This window comes from Rhinoraja longicauda, chromosome 12 (genome assembly GCF_053455715.1).
Source record: "Rhinoraja longicauda isolate Sanriku21f chromosome 12, sRhiLon1.1, whole genome shotgun sequence".
Classification (NCBI taxonomy): domain Eukaryota; kingdom Metazoa; phylum Chordata; class Chondrichthyes; order Rajiformes; family Arhynchobatidae; genus Rhinoraja; species Rhinoraja longicauda.
This window is the reverse complement of record NC_135964.1, coordinates 54729797-54744526: the sequence shown is the minus strand read 5'-3', so window position 1 is coordinate 54744526 and position 14730 is coordinate 54729797. Positions and strand designations below refer to the sequence as shown.

Sequence of the window (14730 nt, the reverse complement as noted above, 5' to 3'; positions counted from 1 at the left end):
CTTTATTTGATAGGTGGGGCAGTTTATCAGCCTGTAACCGTGGTGACACCTCAAGGTCAGGTTGTGACACAAACACATGGTACAATCCGCATCCAGAATGCACAGGTATGTTGTATCCACATCGGCCCTATGAATACTGAGAGCAAACGGTCACCAAGTGACTAAGAAACATGTAAAGATAACTAGACCAAGTGGACCCGTAGGGCCCAAACCTCTCCTGCATTGGTGCAGCACCCTCTCCTCCCCCATTTCCCTCTCCCCGCCTCTCTCCCCCCTCCCTCCCTCTCCCCCTCCCTCCCTCTCCCCCTCCCTCCCTCACCCTCCCCTCTCCCCCTCCCCCTCCCCTCTCCCCCTCCCCTCTCCCCACCCCCTCCCCTCTCCCCCCTCCTTCCCTCCCCCTCCCCTTTCGCCCTCCCTCCCCCCCCTTTCCCTCCCTCCCTTCCCCTCCCTCCCTTCCCCTCCCTCCTCCTCCTGCCCACTCCCTCCATCCTTCCCCTCCCACTCCATCCCCTCAACCCCCCTTATCCTCACTCCTCCCCCACTCCCTCCCTCCCTGGGAGATAGATTTAAACGTTAAAATGTGAATAACTTTAAAAATTTCAATAAAACTACTTGCATTACCATTAAAGCGATGACGGTGAGTAAGGTGGGCCTAAAATTGTCACGCTATCGTGTACCGTTTTGGCTGTAGTTCGATCACAAACAAACAAACAAACGAGAGTTTTAGTATATAGATGAAATAATTGTTAAAGATAACTGTGTAACTATTTAATTAGTTACAATGCTGGCCCAGGAAAAATAAATAAATTGGCTGTATTATTGGCTATGGTCCAGTGCAGCCTTGGAACAGGCCATTCGGCTCACGATATCCACGCCAAACATGCTAAAATTAACTAATCTCCTCTGCCTGCATGTGATCCATATCCCTCCATTCACTCAACACTTCCATCCCCCACAAGGATGGTCTTGAAGCTCTCCGTTTCTTCCTCGTCCGTAGAACCAGCCAATCCCCATCTACCAACACTCTCCTCCGCCTATCAGAGCTGGTTCTTACCCTCAACAACTTCTCCTTTGACTCCTCCCACTTCCTCCAAACCAGAGGCGTAGCTATGGGCACTTGCATGAGCTCTAGCTACGCCTGCCTCTTTGTCGGGTACGTCGAACAATCCCTGTTCCGGTCGTACACTGGCCCCATCCCCGAACTCTACCTCCGCTACATCGACGACTGCATTGGTGCTACCTCTTGTACCCATGCAGAACTCACTGACTTCATACACTTCACATCCAATTTCCATCCTGCCCTTAAATATACCTGGACTATCTCCGACATCTCCCTTCCGTTTCTGGACCTCACCATCTCCATCACAGGAGGCAGACTAGTGACGGACATTTACTATCAACCCACTGACTCGCACAACTATCTAGACTACACTTCTTCCCACCGTGTCCCCTGCAAAATGTCTATCCCCTACTCCCAATTCCTCCGTCTACGCCGCATCTGCGCCCGGGATGAGGTGTTTCACACTAGGGCGTCAGAGATGTACTCGTTCTTCAGGAAACGGGGCTTCCCATCCTCCATTATAGATGAGCTCTCACTAGGGTCTCTTCTACATCCCGCAGCTCCGCTCTTGCTCCCCCTCCCCCCACTCGCAACAAGGACAAAATCCCCCTCGTTCTCACCTTCCACCCCACCAGCCAGCAGATCCAACATATCATCCACCAACATTTCCGTCACCTACAACGGGACCCCACCACTGGCCAGATCTTCCCATCCCCTCCCCTCTCTGCGTTCCGCAGAGACCGTTCCCTCCGTAACTCCCTGGTCCACTCGTCCCTTCCTACCCAAACCACCCCAACCCCGGGCACTTTCCCCTGCAACCGCACGAGATGCAACACCTGTCCCTTTACCTCCCCCCTCAACTCCATCCAAGGACCCAAACAGTCTTTCCAGGTGAGACAAAGGTTCACCTGCACCTCCTCCAACCTCATCTATTGCATCTGCTGCTCCAGATGCCAACTTATTTACATCGGCGAAACCAAGCGCAGGCTCGCCGATCGCTTCGCTGAACACCTGCGCTCTGTCCGCATTATTTTTTTTTTATTTTTTTTTTATTTTTTTTTATATCAAAAAATACTTTATTCAAGTTATAAATATCATTTACAAACCATCATTTTTAAACAAACCCATCCGACATTTCCGGAGGTTACATATTCAATACAGGCATTTACTTGGACATTTACATACATTTACATACATATCCCTTATTTGGAGGGGCGTCTCTCTCCCCCACACCCTGCCCCCCATGTCCAGCAGCGGAAGGACCCTAGACTGTGGTCCTCCCCCACAGGGCCTTGGCGTTGGCTGCACCAAGCTTCAGAGCGTCCCTCAGCACGTACTCCTGCAGTCTGCAGTGGGCCAGTCGGCAACATTCCTTGACGGACAGCTCGCTCCGCTGGGAGGTCAACAAGGATCGGGCAGACCAAAGAGCGTCTTTCACCGAGTTGGTGTCCGCATTAACCAAACTGATCTCCCGGTGGCCGAGCACTTCAACTCCCCCTCCTATTCCCAGTCTGACCTTTCTGTCATGCACCTCCTCCAGTGCCATAGTGAGGCCCACCGGAAATTGGAGGAACAGCACCTCATATTTCGCCTGGGCAGTTTGCAGCCCAGTGGTATGAACATCGACTTCTCCAACTTTAGATAGTTCCTCTGTCCCTCTCTTCCCCTCCTCCTTCCCAGATATCCCTCTATCTTCCTGTCTCCACCTATATCCTTCCTTTGTCCCGCCCCCCTGACATCAGTCTGAAGAAGGGTCTCGACCCGAAACGTCACCCATTCCTTCTCTCCCGAGATGCTGCCTGACCTGCTGAGTTACTCCAGCATTTTGTGAATATATCCCTCCATTCCCTACATATCCTAGTGCTTTTCAGGCACCCACCTTCTCCTTGTAAAAACCTTGTCCCACACATCTCCTTTAAACTTTGCCCCCCTCACCTTAAAGCTGTGCCCTTTAGTCTTTGACATTTCTACCCTGGAAAAAGGTTCTAACTGTCTATCCTATCTATGCCTCAGATTCAAGGCACGGATCAACCCGTATCACCGATTAAGGGTAAAATATTTGAGGAGATCAGTTTAATATAATCCAGGATAAAATAAATTCAAGGGCTAATTATCTTCCTCTTCCTATCGTTCTATGATGGTTCTACAATATCCAAAATGTAGTTTAAGAAAATAACTGCAGATGCTGGTACAAATCGAAGGTATTTATTCACAAAATGCTGGAGTAACTCAGCAGGTCAGGCAGCATCTCGGGAGAGAAGGAATGGGTGACGTTTCGGGTCGAGACCCTTCTTCAGACTGATGTCCAAAATGCAGTTTTCTGGTGGGGGTACTTACCAGATTCTTGTTTGGAGATTCCTGCTCGTGACTGTTTGTAGTAATTACATTCTCTGACCTGACCAGACAATCATGACCAGGTTTGATGCCTCTGGATGCTTCCCCATGTGTAGACCTGTACCTGTGAAGAACATGGGAATAAATGCTGGTGGCTTGAATGCTAAATTGCACCATAGATGACAAGGACTGTACACCATCTGGCTACAGCCAAATTGGAATGGCCCAAATATTAAACTATCTTTCCACCACTGTGGATTGTTTTAGATTTATGTTATTTATGTTTAAATGTCCCAGGTTGTTAGCTCGTGTTTAACCTCACAATATCTCATGCAAGAGCTTTAAATCTCAGACTTTAAAAACCGGTAGGTTTGTTTATGCATTAAAGGTTCTTTGACATGAAATACTTCTTTTTATAGCTTCAACTGCAATTAAATCAAGATGTGAATGTCTTGCATCAAGACAGTGAGAACTCTCCAAAAAGTAAGCGGGGAGTGTTGCCTAAACAAGCTACAAATGTCATGCGATCCTGGCTGTTCCAACACATTGCAGTGAGTATCACATGGCCTGTTGCTTTGCTGCTGGTGGCTCTTCCCAATTAGTCATGCTTGTTTAGACAGAATTGCTTTTTTATTTTCTGTATTGAATTGGTTTCATTATCGGCTGTGGTCAGAGCTTCCATTATTAAGCTGCTCATATGATGAACATTTTCAGCTGCATGTCCAATCACTGTCAGCATCACATGCCTGAGGGCTTAGTTGCCTATTTTATTGCTCTGTTGGGATTTTGCATTGACTCTGACCACTACATGGGACAGGACAGGACAGTACAGGAACAGGCCCTTCGGCCCACAAATGTCTGCACCAAACATGATGCCAAGTTAAACTAATCTCTTCTGCTGCAGATATTCCTCCATGCCCTGTATATCTGTGTGCCAATATATATATATCTGCTGCAGATATTCCTCCATTCCCTTCATATCTGTGTGCCAATATATATATCTGCTGCAGATATGTATCTGCTGCAGATATTCCTCCATTCTTCATATCTGTGTGCCAATATATATATCTGCTGCAGATATTCCTCCATTCCGCATATCTGTGTGCCAATATATATATCTGCTGCAGATATTCCTCCATTCCCTGCATATCTGTGTGCCAATATATATATCTGCTGCAGATAGATATCTGCTGCAGATATTCCTCCATTCCCTGCATATCTGTGTGCCAATATATATGCACCTTCAACGCCACAATCCACCACCAACCTTGGCAGTCTGTTCCAGATGGCTATGTTCCAGATGACACCACTCTGTAAAAGAATTCCCCGCACGTCTCCTTTAATTTTTCTCCCTCTGAGACCTTAATGCTACGCCCTCTCTTCTTTGATATTTCCGGCTTGGGAAAAAGGTTCTCACTGTCTACCCTATCCGTGCCTTTCATAATTTATATACTTCTCCAGTCTCCCCTCGGCCTCCAATACTCTGGAGAAAACGGTCCAAGTTTGTCCAACCTCTCTTTATAAATAATACCCTCTAATCCAGGCCTCATTCTGATAAGCTTCTTCTGTGCCCTCTCCCAAGCCTCCACATCCTTCCTGTAATAGGATGACCAGAACTGTATTCAATACTCCAAAAGCAAAGTTTGTAAAAACTCCAACATGACTTGTTATCTTTATACTAAGTGCACCGAAGGATGAGGCCAAGCACATGTACACCTTCATTGCCACTGCACCTCCTTGTTTTGCCATTTTCATTGTTGACGCGTTGACTTTTTCCCGTCACCCAGCATCCTTATCCTACAGAAGATGAGAAGAGGCAAATCGCTGGTCAGACCAACCTCACGTTGCTCCAGGTCAACAATTGGTGAGAGAATTATTTTATCTTTGTTAGCTTTCATCAAACAGTTCCTGGTGTACCTTAAACCTGTTTTTACATTAAAGTCATTGCACCCAAGAATTAATCAATTCTCGTTACTCGTGATTCATGGGGTAAATGCTTGGGAAATTACTCCTGGGAAGTATGGAGTTTGACCAGGTACCATGGAATTGTAGCAAAGAGCCCAGGGGATACTACGGATCATTCAAGGGCCAACCTCGGTGAATGAGGTGGGAGTATGGTGGTGCAAAGAGGCAGTGCAGGATGCATGAGCCAATCTATCTTATCTACACACTTCATAATTTTATTTATCTTATTCACTTTATTCCTTGGAGCACAGGAGGCTGAGGGGTAATAGAGTCATAGAGTGATACAGCGTGGAAACAGGCCCTTCGGCCCAACTTGCCCACACTGGCCAACATGTCCCAGCTACACTAGTCCCACTTGCCTGCACTTGGTCCATATCTCTCCAAACCTGTCCTATCCATGTACCTATCTAACTGTTTCTTAAATGATGGGATAGTCCCAGCCTCAACTACCTCCTCTGGCAGCTCGTTCCATACACCCACCACCTTTTGTGTGAAAAGTTACCCCTCAGATTCCTATTAAATCTTTTCCCCTTCACCTTGAACCCATGTCCTCTGGTCCTCGATTTCCCTACTCTGGGCAAGAGACTCTGCATCTACTCAATCTATTCCTCTCATGATTTTGTACACCTCCATAAGATCTCCCCTCATCCTCCTGCGCTCCATGGAATAGAGACCCAGCCCACTCAACCTCTCCCTATAGCTCACACACTCTAGTCCTGGCAACATCCTCGTAAATCTTTTCTGAACCCTTTCAAGCTTGACAATATCTTTCCTATAACATGGTGCTCAGAACTGAACACAATAATCTAAATGCGGTTTCACCAACATCTTATACAACTGCAACATGACCTCCCAACTTCTATACTCTTACATGGCAGTGTAAACTGTGAGGAGGATGCTCTGAGAATGCAGGGTGACTTGGACAGGTTGTGTGAGTGGGCAGATGCATGGCAGATGCAGTTTAATGTGGATAAATGTGAGGTTATCCACTTTGGTGGTAAGAACAGAAAGGCAGATTATTATCTGAATGGTGTCAAGTTAGGAAATGGGGAAGTACAAAGAGATCTGGGTGTCCTTGTTCATCAGTCACTTAAAGTTAACATGCAGGTACAGCAGGCAGTGAAGAAAGCTAATGGCATGTTGGCCTTTATGACAAGAGGAGTTGAGTATAGGAGCAAAGAGGTCCTTCTGCAGTTGTACAGGGCCCTAGTGAGACCACACCTGGAGTACTGTGAGTTTTGGTCTCCAAATTTGAGGAAGGACATTCTTGCTATTGAGGGAGTGAAGCGTAGGTTCACCAGGTTAATTCCCAGAATGGCGGGACTGTCATATGTTGAAAGGCTGGAGCGGCTAGGCTTGTATACACTGGAATTTAGAAGGATGAGAGGGAATCTTATTGAAACAAATAAGATTATTAAGGGGTTGGACACGTTAGAAGCAGGAAACATGTTCCCAATGTTGGGGGGGGTCCAGAACCAGGGGCCACAGTTTAAGAATAAGGGGTAGGTCATTTAGAACGGAGATGAGAAAAAACTTTTTCAGTCAGAGAGGGTTAAATTATTATATACCAATCCAACAGCTAGTATAATAACAAATCAAATACTATCAAATAAATTTAATCTATTTCGAGGCTGCAGACAGGGTTGTCCTTTATCCCCACTATTGTTTGCACTTGCATTAGAACCTTTAGCTCAACGGGTGAGAACACATCCTGAAATATATGGATATGACACCATAAATACTGAAAATAAAATTTCTTTATATGCGGATGATGTATTACTTTATATCACAAACCCGGAAATTAGCATTCCAAATTTACTAAAATTAATAACTGAATTTGGATCATATTCAGGATATAGTATTAATTGGAATAAAAGTGAACTTATGCCGATAAGGGTAAAAAATCTACATATATTACAACAATTTCCTTTTAAGATAGCAAACGAAAAAATAAAATATCTTGGAATTTATGTAACAAAAAGATTTGATTCTTTATTTAAATCTAATTTTCCGCTCTTATTGAACAAATTAAATAAAAATATTTTATATTGGAAAACATTACCAATCTCAATGATAGGTAGAATTAATGCAATAAAAATGATTTTTCTTCCACAATTATTATATCTTTTCCAAATGATTCCGATATATCTTCCTAAAATTTTTTTTAAAAAGATTGATTCCATAGTCACTAACTTTATTTGGGATTATAAGAGCCATAGAATAAAAAAAGAACACTTATGTAAAGCAAAAATAAATGGAGGTCTAGCTTTACCAAACTTTATGTTTTATTATTGGGCAGTCAATATTAAAAATATTAACTTCTGGTTAGTAGAGACAGATAAACAACCAACCTGGTTAAAAATGGAAAAAGAAGATTGTTTGCCCTTTGAAATTAGTTCGATTTTATTCGCCAATAATAAAATAAGTAAGAAAACCTATAGTGAAAATCTTATAATAGATAGTGGAATACGTATTTGGAAACAAATAAAGAAAACATTAAAATTGGAATGTATACCACTAGCTCTTACTATTGTAAATAATATCACATTTAAACCTTCAATGATAGATAAAGGTTTTTTACAATGGAAAAACTGTGGAATAAATAAGATGGGAGATCTCTATAGGGAAAAATTTTTCCTTTCATTTCAAGAATTACAACAAATTTATGGATTACATTCAAAAGATTACTTTAGATATTTACAAATTAGAGATTATGTAAAAGCAAACACATATGAAATTAGAAATAGAAAGACAGAGATTTTAGATGAATGTCTAAATAAACACCCAAATACAGAAAAATTGATATCATATATTTATAATATTTTACTGGAAAACGACGCTCCAACGACAGAAATATATAGACAGTCATGGGAAAATGAATTAGGTCAAATTATTAGACCTGAGATATGGGATGAAAGTTTACAACACATACATCACTGTTCGCTAAATGCTAGACACTCTCTTATACAATTTAAAATATTACATAGACTACATTATTCAAAAACTAAATTACATAGTATTTTTCCAAATATATCTGCCATTTGTGATAAATGTCAGCAATTGGAAGCTAATTTAACGCATATATTTACAAACTGTGAAAAAATCACTAAATTCTGGACAGAAATATTCAAAATAATTTCGAATGTGATTAATATGAAGCTGACCCCTGACTCAAATTTAATAATACTGGGAATATTAGAAACAGATCAATTAACAACAACGAATCAAAGAATTTTTATTGATTATAGCTTAATAATTGGGAAAAAATTAATACTGAAATTTTGGAAAGGTCCTACATCCCCCACAATTAAAATGTGGATTACAGGAATGTCGGAGACACTCCATCTGGAAAGATTGAGACTTGTACTCATGGACAGGTTGATTCTTTTCAGAGGAATATGGTCTCCATTTATCGTATATTTAAAGGGTCAAAATGGCTTGGTGCGAGGACCTGACCGCGGCCTGAATAATGGAATGGAGGAAGAATTATGAATTGTAAATCATCGATAGATCTCCAATGATGGATAACTTTTTTAATACTCCATTCATTTCTTCAATTTGGACTTCTTATTTTTATTTTATTTTTCTCTATCTTTTCCTCTTTGAAAAAAAAAAAAAGTATAGAAATGTATAAGATATAATAATTTATTAATATGTACTTATGCTTAATAAAAATATTTATCAAAAGAGAGTTGTAAATTTATGGAATTCCCTGCCTCAGAAGGCAGTGGAGGCCAATTCCCTGGATGCTTTCAAGAGAGAGCTAGATAGAGCTCTTATGGATAGCAGAGTCAGGGGGTATGGGGAGAAGGCAAGAACGGGATACTGTTTGTGAATGATCAGTCATGATCACATTGAATGGGGGTGCTGGCTCGAAGGGCTGAATGGCCTCCTCCTGCACCTATTGTCTATTGTGTTTAAAAGCATGAGGAGAAAGATAGGATGAATGCACAGAGTAGGGCAATCAAGAACTAGAAGACACAGATTTCAGGTGAGATGGGAAATATTTACTATGAACATGAGAGGCACACAGAATAGTTCCATATACACACCACCCTCTGCATGAAGAAATTGCTCCAAGGCCTCTTTTACATCTTTCCCCTCTCACCTTAAACCTGTGCCCCTAGTTATGGTGACCATCTTCAGAATGCTCCCCCATCAACACCTCTCCACTTGTGCAACCTTGATACAGTAGAGTAACACATCTCATAGTCAGAGAGTGATTCAGCATGGAAACAGGCTCTTCTGCCCAACTTGCCCACACGACCAACATGTCCCAGCTACATTAGTCCCACCTGCCTGCATCTCTTTCATCTATTCACATTTTGCATCAAACTACTCTGCTGCAGACACCTCAACGATTCCACCCGTGTGAGCCTTTTACAGTAAAGCAATCCCAGCTAATATTTGGGAAATTGAATTCTCTTGCTTCAATAATTCCATGTTGAAGACTTTTCCCTGCCATTGGCCTAGATGACAGTTCCTCTGCCTCCCGTTGCCCTTTGGCAGCAGCATGCGAGATCCTTTGTGCCTAATCCCTGCCCACATGGCCTCTTTCCACGCTGGGAAATCCCCTGTCACTGCTGAAGCATTTCAATAAACTAATCCCTGAAACCATGGGGTTTGTAAAACCCTGTAAATACTTTTAATTGTCACTGAAGTGGTGTTGTGGAGGTAGGTGAGGTGTGTGAGCAGGAGATAAATGTGGATAGGGCAGAGGAAGGCAAATGGGGGCATCAGGAAACTTTGGCAGGCTGAGATATTTATTTCGATAAAATAGATTGTGGGTATATTTTCATAGACTATCGAGATTGAAAAGGCTTGACAGGTAAACAAAGGGATGATGTTCTTTCTTGTGGGAAGAACAGACCATGGATCATAAATGTAAAGCAGCCACAGGAAGGAATTTAGGAGAATTTACCAAATGGAATTAGAAATCTTGCTCACATGAAAAAAATGATACAGACAGTAATGCCTTTAAGGGAAGAGAGTTAATCATGTGGGGGGACAAAGATAGAGTATGTGGTGAGATTGTGAGGAGGCACTGTAGAGTTTTATTTGGTTCCTGAACTGTTCATTCGGTAAATATAAAGATAAAATGAAATGACGCCGTGCGGTTTGGAGATGGGTCAGTCAGCAAGGATGGGCAACAGGTGGAATGTTGAGTGGAATGCAAGGCAGGACATTGCAGTAACTGTGGGGTCTGGCTCAGGCACTGGATTATGAGCCCCTGTTTCTCCATCTGAGGCAGTCCCACAGGACCAAGGAATGCCTGCTCCCGGGCACATCTGTGGCTAATGAGCCAACATGGGGACCAGGGACTGTTTGGGCAGAGGTAGTTGTGGAGATGAGTCCAGCTCCTCTGCCGTTAGTGCACAGCTGACGGATCGCAGTACCAGGCTGAGCACTGCTGCTCATGGCCCAGGTTCACAGGAAGGATGTTGCCTTTCTTCAAGGAAGCGTTCAGCATTTCCTTGAATATACTCTTGTCTCCTGGTAATCTCCCACGATGGAGACTGAGGTCAGACTGTGGACAACATGGTCAACTCTACACAGGTGGCTGAGAATGAACCGTGTCTCAGTGCTGGGGATGTTGAGCTGGGGAGGTGACTGACATTGGTTCGCTGATCTTTCCAGTGCAGGGGGGGGGCTTGGTGTTTCTTCCACTACTTTGCTAGTACAGGTGTCAGAAACCTGCAGGGAGCAGGGATCACTGTTCCCAAGTAAAGGATGAGTTCAGTGCCAGGTCTTCATCTCCAATCACTACTAAACTGCTCCATGTTTGGCCACAGGTTCATCAATGCTCGAAGGCGGATATTACAGCCCATGCTTGATGCCAGTAATCCGGACACTCCGCCCAAAGCCAAGAAGATCAAGACGCAGAGCCGGCCGGTGCAGCGCTTCTGGCCAGACTCCATTGTGGCAGGAGTGGCACAGCAGCATGTGACCAGTATTACAGTGTCGGACAGTAAGTCAGCCACATCCTGCACCAATGCCGACAATCTCTGCAATGGAAAACACAATGCGAAAAGTGGCAGAGGTTCATGTTACTACAGAGAAGAGTCATGCCCATTAGTCCTGAGTCATGCCCATTGTCGGTGTGATATTGTCACCTGTACGAGGTACAGTTTTCATACTTCTGTACCACTTGCCTGATGGGAGAAGAGAGAAGAGGCAATGACTGGGGTGAGACCCGCCCGATGCTGGTGGTCTGGTCGAGGCAGCGTGAAGTGCAGATTAAGTCAATGGTTTGTGTGATGGTCTGGGCTGCGTTCACAATTCTCTGCAATTTTTTGCAGTCGTGGATATAGCTGTTCCCAAACCATGCTGTGATGCATCCTAATAAAATGCTTTCTACGGCGCATCTGTAGAATTTAGTGAGAGTTGTTGAGGACATGTCAAACTTCATAAGATTTCTAAGGAAGTAGAGGCGTTGGTGTGTTTTCTTGCCCATTGCTTTGATAGTGCATGTCATGGGTGCAAAGTAGACCATTTGACCCATTGAATATACTCCGCTATTCATTCGTGGCTGATCTATCTTTCCTTCTCAACCCCATTCTCCTGCCTTCTCCCCATAACCCTTGACACCCCTACCAATCAAGTATCTGTCAATCTTCGCCTTAAAAAATCCAACGTCATGGTCTCCACAACCGACTTTGGTAATGAATTCTACAGATTGACCACCATTTGACAAAAGAAATTCCTCCTCATCTCTTTTCTAAAGGTATGTCCTTCTGAGGCTAAAGCCTTCCGATTCCAGAGTCTCCCACTGGTGGAAACATCCTGTCCACATCAACTCTCTCCAGGCCATTCACTATGTGGACATTTTCAATGAGGTTCCTCCCCCTCATCATCCAAATCATTGTGAAGAGTAGCAGCCCCAACATCGACCCTAGTCACTGCTGGCAGCCAACCAGAAAAAGCCCCCTTTCTTGCCACTCTTTGCCTTCTGCCATTCAGCCAACCTTCTATCCATGCTAGTATCTTCTCTCTAATATCATTCTTTAGCAGTCTCAGATACGGCACTTTATCAGAGGCCTTCTGAAAATCTAGGTAAACAACATCCACTGACTCTCCTATGTCTGTCTTGCTATTAACTTCCTCAAAACATTCCAACAGGTTTGTCAGGCAAGATCCCCTCCCTTCACAAAACCATGCTGACCGGCCTATTTTATCATGTGCTAAGTACCCGTGTGGTACGTTAATGTTTAACCCGGTGATTGTGAAATTCACCTGTTGCCAATCCCACATCATCACGAGATCCGTGCTGGCATTACTGTTGTGGAAACTGAATGGTCTTTTCCCCTTCTGCAGGTGCGATGGTCTCGATATCAAGTCCCGTGAACGTGAATGTGGACAGTCTGCAGTCCTTGTCTTCTGATGGAGCAACACTGGCTGTGCAGCAGGTCATGATGGCTGGGCAGAGCGGAGAGGATTCTGGAAACAGTGTGGAAGAAGATGACAGCGATCTCTCAACAACAAACATAACTGTCCTGGCCTTAGACAACAGTGACTCCCTGCAATAGGCAAGGCTCAGAAAGGATGGAAAGACATGGAAAGCACTCAGACCAGGCATTTTTATTCTTTGCACTCACAGTGCATTTTTATTTCTGATCTCTTTTATACAGTGGTAGGAGAGCACACTTTTCTATTTCACCTTGTATTGAATATTCTCACATTGAAGTAGCTGCTTTAATGTGAGCAGTTGTGAACGATGTACAGACTCAGACTGAAGGTTCAACTTTGTGTGCACTTTGTCTCTTTCATTCATTCAGAAATAACTGGCCATAATTGACAGGTGATTTTCAAAAACTCAGCTTAGCTGCCCGACAAACAAATTATTGGATCAAATCCTGCCTTGGTTAAATTGATGAATTTTATTGTCAAAAACATTTTGCAGTCAGCTTCCCCCATACTCTACTAACTTGGGCAGGGATGGGTTTCAGGACAGAGTGCAGGCAAACTTCAGGTGAGCACACAACGCAGCAACTGCTCTTATGAGGCAGGTGATATGTGAAAGGTACTGGTGAGGGCAGATGGGGTGGTGGACCACTCACCCTAAGCTGGTGCTGAACAGCTGTAGGGTATGGTGGGCAGTTTCCCCAGTGCTCTGGACCGGCTCGAACAGTCACTGGCTTTAAGTCTTCTGTTCTTACTCATGGGAACCTCTTAATCTAGCGAAGACTAATGACCTCAGAGAGTTTCTCCACCATCTCCAGACCCAAGGTTGGTGGAGGGGAAGGAAGAACGGGCTGAGTGCTGGTGATAGTGGGAAGTGTGGCATGAATTAGGTGCTGTATACCTGAACCACTCCTGCATACTCTGCATCGTCGCCAGCAAGACCAGTGGGAATGAACTGCCTCCAGTTGATCAATTCTGCTCACTTGAGTTTCAGTGCTTTTACTTGACCAACTCTACTGAGATTCTTTGTGCCATTAATACAAATAATGTAAGCTTTATATATTTTAAGTATCTTAAAAATAAGTGCGGTAACACTGCAGTGAATATGGGTGCTAATCAATTCCTTGCTCCTTCGGTAATTGTTCATACACTCCTTCCCGTCCACCTCACTCTGCAACTTCTTGGCACTGGCCATTCTTCCTGAGAGCCAAGACAGAGCTCTGAGCAATGACACCTTGGTCAGACACTCACTCCAACCCAGGCAGTCCTCAAACCACACATTGAGGTTGGGACAGAGTGAATATCCCACAACACTCACCCAGAGTTACGAGGAGCTTATTTTACTTCATTATTATTTGCCTCATTTATTAAAATGAAGAGAAGCATCATACTAGATTTAAATTATATTCTTGTTACAATGCTATTAGTAGTCTACTGTGTTCATTGACCAGTAATTGGCTGATTGAGTGTGCCCATCGCTCAATTAGACCAGCTGTGGTTTGTAATTCATTGGTTGTAGGGATCGGGGGTATCGTGGTCCTGACCAGCAGTTATCTTTCTATCCACCCTGGTCCCACCAAGTAAGTGGGTGCAAGGCCATTTCAGAAAAGTGTTCACATCCTGCACCCGGAGTCACAGATCAATCACGGAAATGACCACAACTTTCCATTTCCTTCCCTGTAGGGCCTCTGTGTTCTGACAGGCTCTGTGAGTGTGTGCACGTGTGTAGGCTTATGTGTGCATGTATGTGCTGACATATGATCAGGTGCATGTTTGTAAGCATGTACGTACATGTATGTGACTACATCAACAAGCCAGGGTGTAGAGGAGGGTGGCACAACTCTGGTAGAGTTCCTCCTTCCCTCTCCAGTAAGTTCTTCAGTCCTGACCTCACGTGCTGTCTGCAGGGAATTTGTCCATTTTACACCGAAATACAGTCACCCTTCAGCCTTCTGCACTCCGAGCATAAA

General features: G+C 43.9%; 1 protein-coding gene across 3 annotated transcripts in view; it reads left to right on the top strand.

The window, feature by feature from the left end:
• LOC144599028 (homeobox protein PKNOX1-like) overlaps positions 1 to 13093 on the top strand; it is a 67709-nt gene extending 54616 nt beyond the window's left edge. For all 3 annotated transcript variants that reach the window (XM_078409765.1, XM_078409764.1, XM_078409763.1), the window contains 5 exons: positions 14 to 105; positions 3814 to 3945; positions 5182 to 5258; positions 11152 to 11327; positions 12674 to 13093. In XM_078409765.1, coding sequence (XP_078265891.1) covers positions 14 to 105; positions 3814 to 3945; positions 5182 to 5258; positions 11152 to 11327; positions 12674 to 12885 — 689 coding nt within the window. In that variant the 3' untranslated portion in view covers positions 12886 to 13093. The remainder of the gene's footprint in view (positions 1 to 13; positions 106 to 3813; positions 3946 to 5181; positions 5259 to 11151; positions 11328 to 12673) is intronic.
• The last annotated feature ends 1637 nt before the right edge of the window (positions 13094 to 14730 follow it).